This window comes from Equus przewalskii, chromosome 4 (genome assembly GCF_037783145.1).
Source record: "Equus przewalskii isolate Varuska chromosome 4, EquPr2, whole genome shotgun sequence".
In the NCBI taxonomy this organism is placed as follows: Eukaryota; Metazoa; Chordata; class Mammalia; order Perissodactyla; family Equidae; genus Equus; species Equus przewalskii.
This window is the reverse complement of record NC_091834.1, coordinates 8107488-8119574: the sequence shown is the minus strand read 5'-3', so window position 1 is coordinate 8119574 and position 12087 is coordinate 8107488. Positions and strand designations below refer to the sequence as shown.

Genomic DNA, 12087 nt, shown 5'->3' with positions numbered 1-12087 from the left:
TGAAGAGATCTTTACAATTTCTATAGTCACATAATCCCAGACTGCGTTTGTCTGAGGCGCGTTCACGTCAGTGTAGTTGTGTAGATATAACTGAACCTTTGTTGGTGTGTTAATCATGCGAAGTCACTGTCCATTTCTTTCTAACCTTCCTTCCATAGTCTCTGACTCAAAATTTGATTGAAAAGCACAGGTTTGGGCTAGGGATGGGCATTAACGTGCTCATTCCTTATGGTAAATATTTAGCAAAATAGAAAAAATTACTGTCCTGAGCTGACGGCTGAAAAATCCTTTCATAGTCAAGGCGGAATCACACCCAGTTCCAGTTAGTTTTCCAGTCAGTGAAGCCAGTCACTGATGGGTCACCAAGCAATAATTAGTGTGCCAAAGGGCGTCCGGTCACATCAACATATTTGTTTATTGGCTTAGAGAGCAGATCATGTTACATTGTGCAGTCGGCATTGAGTAGCCCGTATTGGGATGCTGAAGAGCACAGACAGAGGAAAATGAAAGGGTAAGTAATGCGTGTTCTGGTAGAGAGCCGACGTATTTCTTAATTAAAATCATTTCATCTTTCACTTGAGGGAAAAACAAAGATTTTGTTTTCTTTCTGATGACAAGACTTCTTAAATAAGCAACAGGAGAGCTATGTTTTTTGGGCTTGATATGAATCCTTTGTCAAAACTTTAGGTTTGTCTTTTTAAATATACGGTAAATAATGCAGGGGAACATTTGCTCTATGATTTAATATGAATTTTAGGCAAAAAGAAGTAAGAGAACCTTGAATTGCATTTCTTTTTTAACGATGAGCAGTTTACTGAAGAAGGAAGATTTTTTTCCCTCTGTTTCAGAGTTTCTGTAGGTAACAGGTGAAAAGTTGCTTTGGAGGGAGTTAAATGAAGTGAAATATTAAAAGCCTTTCCCGTTTATCATTACTCTGAGTCATTTTGACAATGTCGGTGGTTTTAAATATCAGGATAATTTATATTTCAAAGATGAGCCTACACTTTGTCTCATTCAGGCATGCTTTAAAGTGTCTGTGGCAAATATTTTTTGCAAATTACAACCTATATCATACAAGCATATTCTTTAGCCTTAGCTAAACATGATGCTGCTATTTCAAATTGGGGTTTCATTCATTTTAATGTAATTGCATAAACAATTTAGTTTTAGCTCATGATTCTCACGTAAGGGAGAATGACCATCATTTTCCAAGGTAAGCTGCAAGACAGATGGGCTCCTAGCAGGGCAGGGCGTTGACATCAATATTGCAAGTGCAGAAGCAGTGGTTTTCCTTTGCGAGATGTGCAGAGCACATTATTCTTACAGAACGAAAGCTCAGTCTGTAGCTGTATTTGATTTTCACTTTGACCAAGTGCAGGGGACCGAAGGCTGTCCTTGGGCATTGGGTTTTTCACCTATGATGGCGTCCGTAGGAGGAGTGAGTGATTTTCCACGGGCAGGATTTGGAGGATGGGCTGGGCAGTTGCTTTGTCCTCCCCAAAAAGAACCTACACTGGAGAGGATTTTGTGGCCACTGGTGCAGTTCACTTAGAGTTTCTGAAGAGAGACCGCATCTTCAGTCACCCTAGCTCATGACCTCCTCTTCTCATTGTGAGGATTTACTCATGTCTGTTTAAGTAAGTGCTCTCTCCGTTTCTCTTAAAATTTGTATTTTTTTTCTTTATACAACACTGTGACTTAATGTGCCATATCTTATTCCATGTATACTCTGAAAAGATAAAGCAGGTTGAATGAACTTTCTTTTATATGAAGTTGTCTAATGATTTTCTCTGTTTTGAAGGATGAGTAGTTAAAGCATCCAGGCAAAATAAATAATAAGTGAAGAACTTATAACAGAAATTGTATGTAGTTGCTGAAGGTCTTACAGGCAATCAATTTGTTAGTACATCTTTTAGAAAGTGTTTTAGCTGTCCAGCACCTCTTCAGAGAGCTAGGCACTTACATTGAATCAACTCGATTAGCTTGACACTGATCAGGCGTTTGTCTTCTCAGTGTTTGACGCTATAGTTTTCTCCCCATATGTTGTGTGTAACATCAACTTGTTTTAGTACCATTTGTGCCATTTATTTTTATTCTCCCTGAAGCTTGTGTGTAAATTCAGAATTAGCGTTTCAACAGGAAAATCATGAGAGACCTAAGTAAATAGGATTAAATGATATAGAAATGCTTTGCACACACAGAAAGACAGTCTGGTTTATATTTTGGTTGGAAATGGTTGGGTGAGCTTCTATACCTGCCTCTTGATGTTTGATGGACATAGTTGTTTATATATTATGATATGGAAATACAGATTTTCTGCATCTTAAATGAAACCACATAGTTATGGATGTTTCATTCACAAAATAGTATTTATATGTGTAGAATGCCTATGTTTACCCTATTAAGTTCTTTCTTTGTATTTGTTTAGCAAGAAGTGTCCAACTCAATTGTAATCAGGTTCAAATTAGATATTAATTGCTAACAAAACACGTTATCAGCATTGTTTTGTTTTCTTTTTATACATTTTAAGCTCTATTCCACACACAGACATGACATGACAACTAATTTTGCCATATTGACAAGTTTGGTTTTTAAACCAAGTAGTGTAAATATAAATATAGCCTTAGGTAGACTGTGGCCAGATTATCTATCTGAATACAACCTCATCTTCAAAGATCTTTCCCCATTCCTGTCTTAATTTTTTTCCTACAAATATCTATTTACTCCCTGTCATGTGCCAGGCATGGTAGTGGGCTCTGGGGCCGCAATGGGGAGGGAACAGGAAAGATTCAATCCTATCCTTAGGGACTTTCAGTTTAGTGGGAAAGATGGACACTGTGAAAATATACAATTATGCAAATAATAAAAATCACGCAAATAATTCAATAATTAAGCTGTGGGAGCTACCCTAGTTTGTAATAATAACATCTCTCTTACCTTCTGGAGAGAGGCATTGGTCACCCCTCTCCTTCATTAATGAGAAGACATAATTAAACCTATCATTCCAGCTAGGTGTGTGCTGTGGGACAGAGGTCAGTATTCTGTGTTTGTGCTCATGCTGCCCTGTGTACCGCGAACACTTTCTTGTGCAAGCACACTATATTAGGTGTTGGGAGAGGAATACAAAGATGGGAGAGGCACAGTCTTTGCCTGAAGGAGTAGGGGAGAGAGAGTATGCATACAAAAAAGTCTATTTATCCCTGTATCTATCTATGTAATATATGTGATGATTAAAACAAGGAATTTCAGTTATTCTTACGGGGTGAAATGACTTCTAGTTTGGGTAATCAGCTAATGTTGTAATTTTAGCTGATCTATAGAGAAATAAATTGGATTTTGATAAAGAATTATGGTGGAGAGGGTGTTCCAGGAAAAAGGAATAGAATAAACCAAGGCAAGAAGGTGGGAAATTCAAGGATTAACTCAAGGAAGAAAACCAGAAACAGCATCAAACAAACAAACAGTTATAAGGAAATAGGAGGAGATAAGTTTTGGAGGATAAATTGAGGCCAGATCATTGAGGGCTTTTTTTTTTTATTACCTGTTTAAGGATATATTGAGAAAGACCCTTTAGGAAAAATTAATCGGCACCATTCAGGATGGTAACTGAGAAAGGCCTAGAACTCAGAGCCCAGACTTGTTTGTTGCTTTCATCTACGTCAGAGGTGAGGAAGGCAACAATTGTCGGTGGTTCCGCTGGCAAATCAGTGTTTAGGGTTTGAAGCAAATTTGCAACAATGCCCTGAACTTTCCTAGAGATAACCTCTAGGATGGAGAAGCCATTAGGCCTCCCGTCTGAAGTCACACTTTCTAACTGATTTATAAGCCAAGTTTTCCTGATCTATTAGGAACAACATGGTAGCCTCTGATATAAATGCAGGTATTTAAAACAGAAAAACCATAAGGATGGCAAAGTAGACAGATTTTACTGGACATCACTACAAATATTTCTGACCTGATTTTAGCTGATCTATGAATAAATGATCATTCCAGTCTTGAGAGTTAAATATTTAAAAGTTGGCTCCCTTTTAGAGTTCATGTATAATACAGGACTGATTTTCTGTGCTGCAGACTTCCGCCCGTTTCCTTCTTTTTAATACACTATAATACTTATTCTACCCTTTTTCAGTTCCCTGCATGAAAATTATTTAAACGTTGCACACAAATCTCTTGTGAAAGAAGAAAAGGAAATTCAGTTTGTGGCTCTCAGCGGGAGTTAAGCTAATGCCGCTTAAAATAATGCCGAAAAAGAAGTGCTTATCTGCAGGCAGAGCGCCCCTGATTCTCTTCCTGTGCCAGATGATTAGTGCCCTGGAAGTACCTCTTGATCGTAAGTATTAACGTTTTAAAGCTGTTAGGCCCCGGAGTCAGAACCTCCCCAGCATTTACCATCACTCTGAACTGTGCAAGTGGAGAGATGTCTGCGTGATACTGAAAAGCTAATCAAAATTAATTTAGCTGTACCTTCAGCACCTGGTGTTTATAAAGAATCACACCATAGAAATGGCCATTGAAACGGTCAGACACGCTGTCCCATCCTTGTCATTAGCCTTCTTCCCCCTCAGGTGCCTTTTGTGTACCACGGGAGGGGTGGCCTGGGAAGGAGTGGATGGGGGCTGCCCTGATCCTCCCAACGGGCGACTCTTTATAGAAGCAGTCCTGCAAGAAAGCTGCGTGAATCTATTTACAGCGATCATGGAGCCCTCCCCACTTTTCCACCCTCTCCCTTCAGATGCTCATGGTGTTCTCCGCCAACCCCACACCCCTCTGTATCCTCACGCTACCCATAATTCATTTCTCCTGATTCAGACAAGGCAAAATTCACTTTCAAATTTTGAATCTTAACTATGAGTCTAGATCTAGGAAATGTATCATATCTGAAGCCTAGTGAAACGTCTTTCTTGGTTCAAAATATGTAATCAAAGATCGAGATGTAAATTTTGAGAATAAAACAAGCCACCTGCAAAAATGCTATTCAAAATAGCGCAAGTAACAGCTACTATATTAGCCCACCCCTTTCCTAATGGTAAAGTATGTACTGTGCTCTCCCTGGTCTGGGTGGCCTGTTTGTGAAAAATAAAGATAATGCTGGGTTCCAAGTGATTACTTTTCCTGCAACGGAAAGCAGAATTTGCACAATTACTATACTTCAGAATTGATTTTCATTTATCCCTAATCTGCATGACCTCTTTAAATCCATTAGCTTCCTGAATAGAACATCTGTTTGGCAAACTTTCCAAGGTGCAAGGAAGATAGCATTTTCCTGGAGCTATTCAATTGTTGGGATGTCATTTTTTGTCAAAGAGGTTGCAGCTGCCGGTGGAAAGACATTAGAAGACATGTGGTTTGCCCCACACTTTGTTGACTTCCTTTGCTGTGTGGCTATAGTCTAAAGTACAAGAAAATGCAATATTTTACTTATTTTCAAAAAATATTCATTCGGTGACCTTAATTTCTTTTCAAAAAAAAAAATATATATATACGTGAATGGTTAAGCCCATTGAAGTTGGAATGTCTAAGGGAGCATTTGACCTAACAGCTACATAGGAGAGAGAGAGACAACACTTAAGAGAAATGCTTTTGTTCTCTCTTATGTTAAATATATTCCCCCTTAATCTGACTGCTCAGTCTAACAATGAGAGGGAAACAGTCACCTACGGCTAACTCAATTATCGCTGCTAATGGACAAGAGGCAGAACTATGACGAAAAGAAAGTCAGAGACAACCCAGGCACTCCTGTATTAACCTTTGCAAGTAGGAATGACAGGCCGCCCTGCAGAATCATTTGAATTATATGCTAATGTCACTTCTCCCCTGCCCGTCTTCCTTCCACCCCTTCTACATGAGCTGCTTCTTGATGTAGGTACTAAGAACCACTGGGTGATTGAGGAATTCTGAAGCAGAAATATGCTAACAGTCTGAAAAGTTCAATTACTGACTTGGGGGTTAACCCCAGAAATGTAAAAATCTAAAATCAGTGTTGGATTTGGCTTGGATGGAGCACGGTCATTGAGCAGCGTCCCATTGTTAGGTGTTATTACCATGTGCATAGCGATGTCTGGGGATAATAGGATCAGACACTACACAGTATGTGACAACTCAGATTAATTGCAGATTTCAGCTATTTTTCAAATTGAGCATAATTACTTGTCCAGCACAACACGTATGGAATGGAATTAGCCGTTCCTATTTGTGGAAGAATCATTTTTTGCCTACAGCATTCCCTTTGTTCCTCCATATGTTTATGTGAGATAAATGCTGCAGGAATAAACAAAACCATTCCTGCACCCATTTCTTTCACAACTTCAACCTTTGCTATACTGGTTTTTTTAGGTCAAAGCAAATAGACAAGATGCCTCTTTTATCTTCAGGGTTCTAACGTTCTTATTACTAACATCTGGTTTTCTTTAATCTTGTTTGCCCACTCACCTGCTGATATTGATGGGGAAAAAGCAAAACTTCTTGAAGATTGTAAGTGTCTTTCTGTAATTACCAGGCAGTGTGAAAATTTGACCATGTCTTTGTTTTTGAATTAATGCTGTGAATTAAATGCACAATTTTGTGTTTGGTGCCTAACGTCTTTTTAAGCATGTGTATTTACTTTGGCTAAACATTGCATTTAAATACCAAGAAGCAAGTTTAATATATTCCCTGCATGAATTCTGAAGACTCAGGTATTAATACTCTTTTTCTTTTGTGAATATTCCGCTCTACTAATTTCCAAGCTTCATTCACATCTGATGTAACTCAATGAGAAAATTCACACAATTTAAAGAGAATGACTATCTGGTTCTAAGACACAAACGGACTAGCTCTTCTCTACCAGACGAAGCTGCTAACCAGCATTGGGAGCTGCTGGGGCTGGAAGAATAAGGGTTCCCTGTGTAGTGGTGGAGGCTGGGAAGAGCGGCTGGCTAAGTGAGAGGACGAGAAGGAGATGGATCTTGCTAAAGGGAGGGGAAATTGGTACTGTCCAGTGTCCTGCATTTAATAGGTGCACAGTAAGTGATCGCAATAATGAGTTTAGATTTTGATCTATATTTTAGGTGTTATTTAGATATTTAGTAAGAGATGTCTGGTGGACAGCAACCAGGCTGGAGACAAAGCAAGAGAACAGAACCACATTTGCATATTTATAAGACATTGGACACCAAATTGACAAATTTAGCCCTGGCCACAAGTGACCGCAGTAAAGAAAGACAAGAGCAGAGGGCAATTATTGAGCTTTGGGAAACGCTTGGTTGACAGGTGGAAGAGTTTTCACAAAGGAAGCACAGAGCATGGGTGGAAGGAAAGGAAAGATCCAGAATATGAAAAACTTAAATGATCCAGATAGGTCTTTGTTCAGTTGGCTGTCTTGTACATTGTAAGATGTTTAGCAGCATCCCTGGCCTCTACCCGCCAGATGCCAGTACCACCCCTACCCCAGTGGTGACAACCAAAATTGTCTCCAGATGTGGCCAAATGTCCCCCGAGAGCTGAGGGCAAATTGCCCCTGGTTGAGAGCCCCTGGTCTGTGTGAACAGCTCCCCCTGGAGTTGTGCAAGGCAGTAACTTCTACCAGGAGAATTTGATTCTCTTCTCTGCTTTCTGCCTTGGTAGTCAAGCCATTTTGCTGCCCTGAGCAACAAAAGAAGTTGAAATAGGGTATATCTCCAGTCCCTTCCTGTTCTAACACTGATTCTGGTTCTACCAGAAGAAGGACATGGTAATCTTAGCTTAGAGTAATGGACATTAGATTAGATACTTGCTTTCTTCAGATTAAATTGTTCTAGGTCAGAATGGTCCCCTCCAGCCCCACCCCCCGCTATGATTTGATAATAAATGATCAGATAACAGTTTGAAGAGTGAAATGGAAATGTTGTCTTCTATCACAGAGAACTTCACAATCCATTTGTCTTCTAAATAAGACTGTTTTATCTTTCTTCCTGGTAGCCACCTATCTCCTGGCTCTAATAAGACATGTCAAGTCCCAATTTAACCATCTTTTTAACATTGACGCCTCAAATTTATTTGTTCCCAACATGTTTTAATTTACATTAGCACACTAAGGAACTAGAAGTCAGTTACTCTTTCTTAAGAAACGCAAATTTACCTCATAACTTAAATTTCATTGAAAGGCATTGTTTGAACCAAAGGAATAAGAGGAATTTCTCATTGTTACATCAGAAATGAAATGGTCTTAATTTTAAGCTTGTATTGGTAGTTATTTTCCCAAACTTATAGTGAGGGAAAATGGATTTTGTGAGTGCATAAAAATTACCAAAAGGAAGTTATGCTTTGACTTTGAAGTTTTAGGAGACTTTTAGTTAAAAATCTACTGAGGTGTGTGCTGCCAAAGTAGAAATTACTGAAAATTTTGGAGCAGATTTAGTTTAGGTTAAGTGATTTTAATACAGAAAAAAATTATTGCTATTAAGATACTGAGTGTTTTATTTCTTTACATTGTTCTTCTTTCTACAACGAAGTGGTACAACCTCCAACCATTACTCAGCAGTCTCCAAAAGATTACATTATCGACCCTCGGGAGAATATTGTAATCCAGTGTGAGGCCAAAGGGAAACCTCCTCCCAGGTGGGTGTGCTTTCTGCTCTGTGATGGTACTGAAAAGAAGCATGGATACTAAGACGGACGTTAATTTCCGATCCTGCGTATCTCTCAAGAATCTTTTGTAGGTTCATTGTTTTGTTTCTCTCTGCTTCAAGTCAGTTTGTTCTTTAAAAACCCAGCTGATTGCATTTCCGAACTCATACCCTTCTAGGAAATGCTCAAAAATTGTGGGGAGATATGGAAAGAACCTTCCAGTGGCTCTACTGGCCTTAGGACATGAGCAAATCCCTTTGCTCTGGGCCTCAGATCTTCACCTGTAAAATAAAGAAGTTGAATTTGATGACTTCTGAGATCTCTCCCAGCTCTAGAGGTCTATACGGTGGTTCTAGGTTTTGCGAACTTGGCAGAGGTCAGTACTCAGGATTCTCCATGTGGATCTTGGCATGAGCACTGCATAGCATTTTGGAGTTGGCAGAGACACCAGAGATTATCTGGTTCAACCAATATATTTTATAGATGAGCATCTGATGCCCAACAATGCGAGGTAACTTACCCGAGCTACCACAGCTAATTAGTGGATGATTTGTTACTTGTCCAATGATAGATGGGAGCTATGGAGAGCTTGATTATTATTATTAGGTATAATGTGGGTTTTTATGTAATAAAGGAGTGAAAGTCTCTAAATATTTTATTTCTGAGTTTGTCTGTTACCAGTCTTAACAAACTGTCACAGACTGGCACCTGAAAAAAATTAGCTGTTACTAAACACTTAAGTATAGCAAACGCTTCCATCAAAGGTTTGCTTCAAAACAATGTATTCTACCGTATAATTAGAAACCCTCTGGCGCTCAAGCCTAATGTGACATCACACAGTTTCAGTTTCACACCTGTTTAATACCGCCTGTAACTCTCTGTAAGGCAGCATTTCTCCACCTCAGCACTATTGATATTTTGGGCCAGGTAGTGTTTCGTTGTGGGGCTGGGGGCTGTCCTGTGCGTTGTAGAATGTTTAGCAGCATCCCTGGCTTCTACCTACTATATGCCAGTAGCATGCACCGCCACCACCTCCCGCTCTAGCAGCTGTGACAACCACCGCTACAAATAGGATAAGCAGTGGGAAGGGAAATCCAGGTGAGCCTGGAAGGCATAGTGCACTGGAGAGAGTCGTGCCTTTGTAGGAGCGTGGCCATTGTTGATTTGTGACTAGTTATGAAGTATTGAATTACATGAGCTCTGTGGCTTTTATGTAAGGCAATCTTTTATATAAATAGAAACTGAGAAAGAAGAATTTCGATTGACAAATTGAAATACTTCCTAAGGAATTTACAATATCATCTCTAGAATTAAAAATTCTCCAAATATATTTTATATGGAATTACCACTTTTAATAACCAACATTTAAAACACCCACTGAATTCGTATTTCTTCCCCTCCTCTCAACGTACACTTTGCATTTTGGTGACTTGAAACTGGTCTGATCACTTTTAAACACACACGTATATTAGTCCTTGTGAAGGCCTTTCTTGTCACATTTCAGCCCAGAGCAAATTTTTATAGACAGGTTATCAACTCTACGAACAATGGCGTTTACAATAAAAATGCTAATAAAGCTCGAAGGGAGGGTGCCTCCGAGACCTGCTTCCTGTATTTTCTTTGAAAAATGACAGGCAATTTGTGTGCATCATTTCTTTATTGAGTCCGATTTCAGCTAGTTCTAATGAAGACACGTTTCTTAAAATGTATGGTTAGCACTTTTTTCTAAGTCGTGATTCAAGGAAACATTTTAGGTATGGAGCATATTGCTCTTTAACTGAATACTAAAATCTAATAATTATTCCTAGAAACCCATAAAACTGCAAGGAATTTGTTAAAGAGTAAGTAATCCTGTTTTTCTGGACGGTTAACAAGCTTAATCCTTTACGTGTGGGGCAGCTTCTCCTGGACCCGAAATGGGACTCATTTTGACATAGATAAAGACCCTCTCGTCACCATGAAGCCTGGCTCAGGAACCCTTACAATCAACATCATGAGCGAAGGGAAAGCGGAGACCTATGAAGGAGTCTATCAGTGTACAGCCAGGAACGAACGCGGAGCTGCCATTTCTAATAACATTGTCGTTCGTCCATCCAGTAAGTGGGACTTGTCCATCAAACGGGACCCTTTTTAAAGTATGATTCCAAGACTCAGCATCTATTACATCATCCAGATACTATTACAAGAAAGCAGTGGCATTGATTCCAATACTCTGACCTTGTTTTGCTTGAAAATTACTGCTCCTTCCACTTTACCCTAAGTTCCTCAGCCTAATGCTTTGCCAACCCAATCCATCTTTTGTACAAGTCCAGAGTAAAAGACCAGGGATAAGAAAAGTGTTTCTTCCCCGAATTGATCTAATTATTAATTTCTCATGTATCTTATGTAAGAGCAGACTTCCTCCAGCCAGATGGAAATAAATTCAGTATGAAATGGATAATTGAGGTCTAAATGTTATTTCTTTAAACATTTTTGTTTCTAAATTTCGCTGGAAATAGAGTGACCTCACTACCCTGATATTATTGTGGCTCTTTTTGCACTGGTCAGTACCCAAGAGCAGTGACCATTTGCAGTTCTGGTCATTTAAAAAAACTTTTTTTATTACATGTGTAATACATGTTCAGTATGGAAAAAATTAACTACAAATAAAACAACAAAATTTAAAAATTACTCATGAATCCTTGCATTCAAGGAAATAATTACTGTTCTTTTCATTTTTTATAGGCTGATATGTATGAATGTGTTTAAAATGAGCTCATTCTAAAGTAACTATTTTGTAACCTTTTCTGACATCTACATATCGTGTATTCTCATATCAATCTTATAAATAAATATATTTATAATACCATATGATATTCAAAGGTGTAGGTGTACAATTACTTATTTAACAAATGTTTTGATATTTCAGTGTTTTCCATTCTTTTGAGAAGAGCATGATTGTAGCAAAATTATGTATCTTCTTAATGATTTATTTAATATAAGTTCTTAGACATGGAATCACTGACTCAGAATTTATACTATTAATGGCAATGAATAAAAATTGTCATTTTTTTTTACTTTGACACTGTGTTTAGAAATTATCTTCTTGTTATCTTAATGTGCATAAATTCTGAGTTATTATTTCCCCAAAAGTTTCGTTTCTCTTTCTTTCTAGTGCTTTTTAAATTTTCGATGCGCAGATATCGTAGGAGTTATTATTTTATTTCATAGGGTCTCCACTGTGGACCAAAGAAAAACTTGAACCAATAACGCTTCGAAATGGCCAGGCTTTGGTACTTCCCTGCAGTCCTCCAATCGGATTGCCGCCACCTATAATATTCTGGATGGATAATTGTAAGTGTTAAAAACATGAACTTTCTGTACTCAAGGGTCTTATGATTATTTGCTGTCACAATAAATCCTTACCTCATAAAATGTTTATGAAATGATTTAGAGATGCTCAGGAAAGTAAATGCTCATTGAAATAAACCGCATGTCATTGCATTCGCGCACTTGATTTTATTG

At 38.5% G+C, this 12087-nt stretch overlaps 1 protein-coding gene across 41 annotated transcripts in view; it reads left to right on the top strand.

Annotated features, from left to right (window-relative positions):
* The window catches only part of NRCAM (neuronal cell adhesion molecule), a 252099-nt gene that overhangs the window by 178805 nt on the left and 61207 nt on the right, over positions 1-12087 (top strand). For 18 of the 41 annotated variants that reach the window (XM_070615408.1, XM_070615403.1, XM_070615393.1 and 15 more), the window contains 4 exons: positions 4130-4330; positions 8469-8574; positions 10483-10679; positions 11794-11916. In XM_070615408.1, coding sequence (XP_070471509.1) covers positions 4225-4330; positions 8469-8574; positions 10483-10679; positions 11794-11916 — 532 coding nt within the window. In that variant the 5' untranslated portion in view covers positions 4130-4224. Of the gene's footprint in view, positions 1-424; positions 512-1495; positions 1638-4129; positions 4331-6453; positions 6472-8468; positions 8575-10482; positions 10680-11793; positions 11917-12087 lie in introns of those variants that run through there. The other 23 variants (XM_070615391.1, XM_070615376.1, XM_070615399.1 and 20 more) reach the window with 5 other exon arrangements.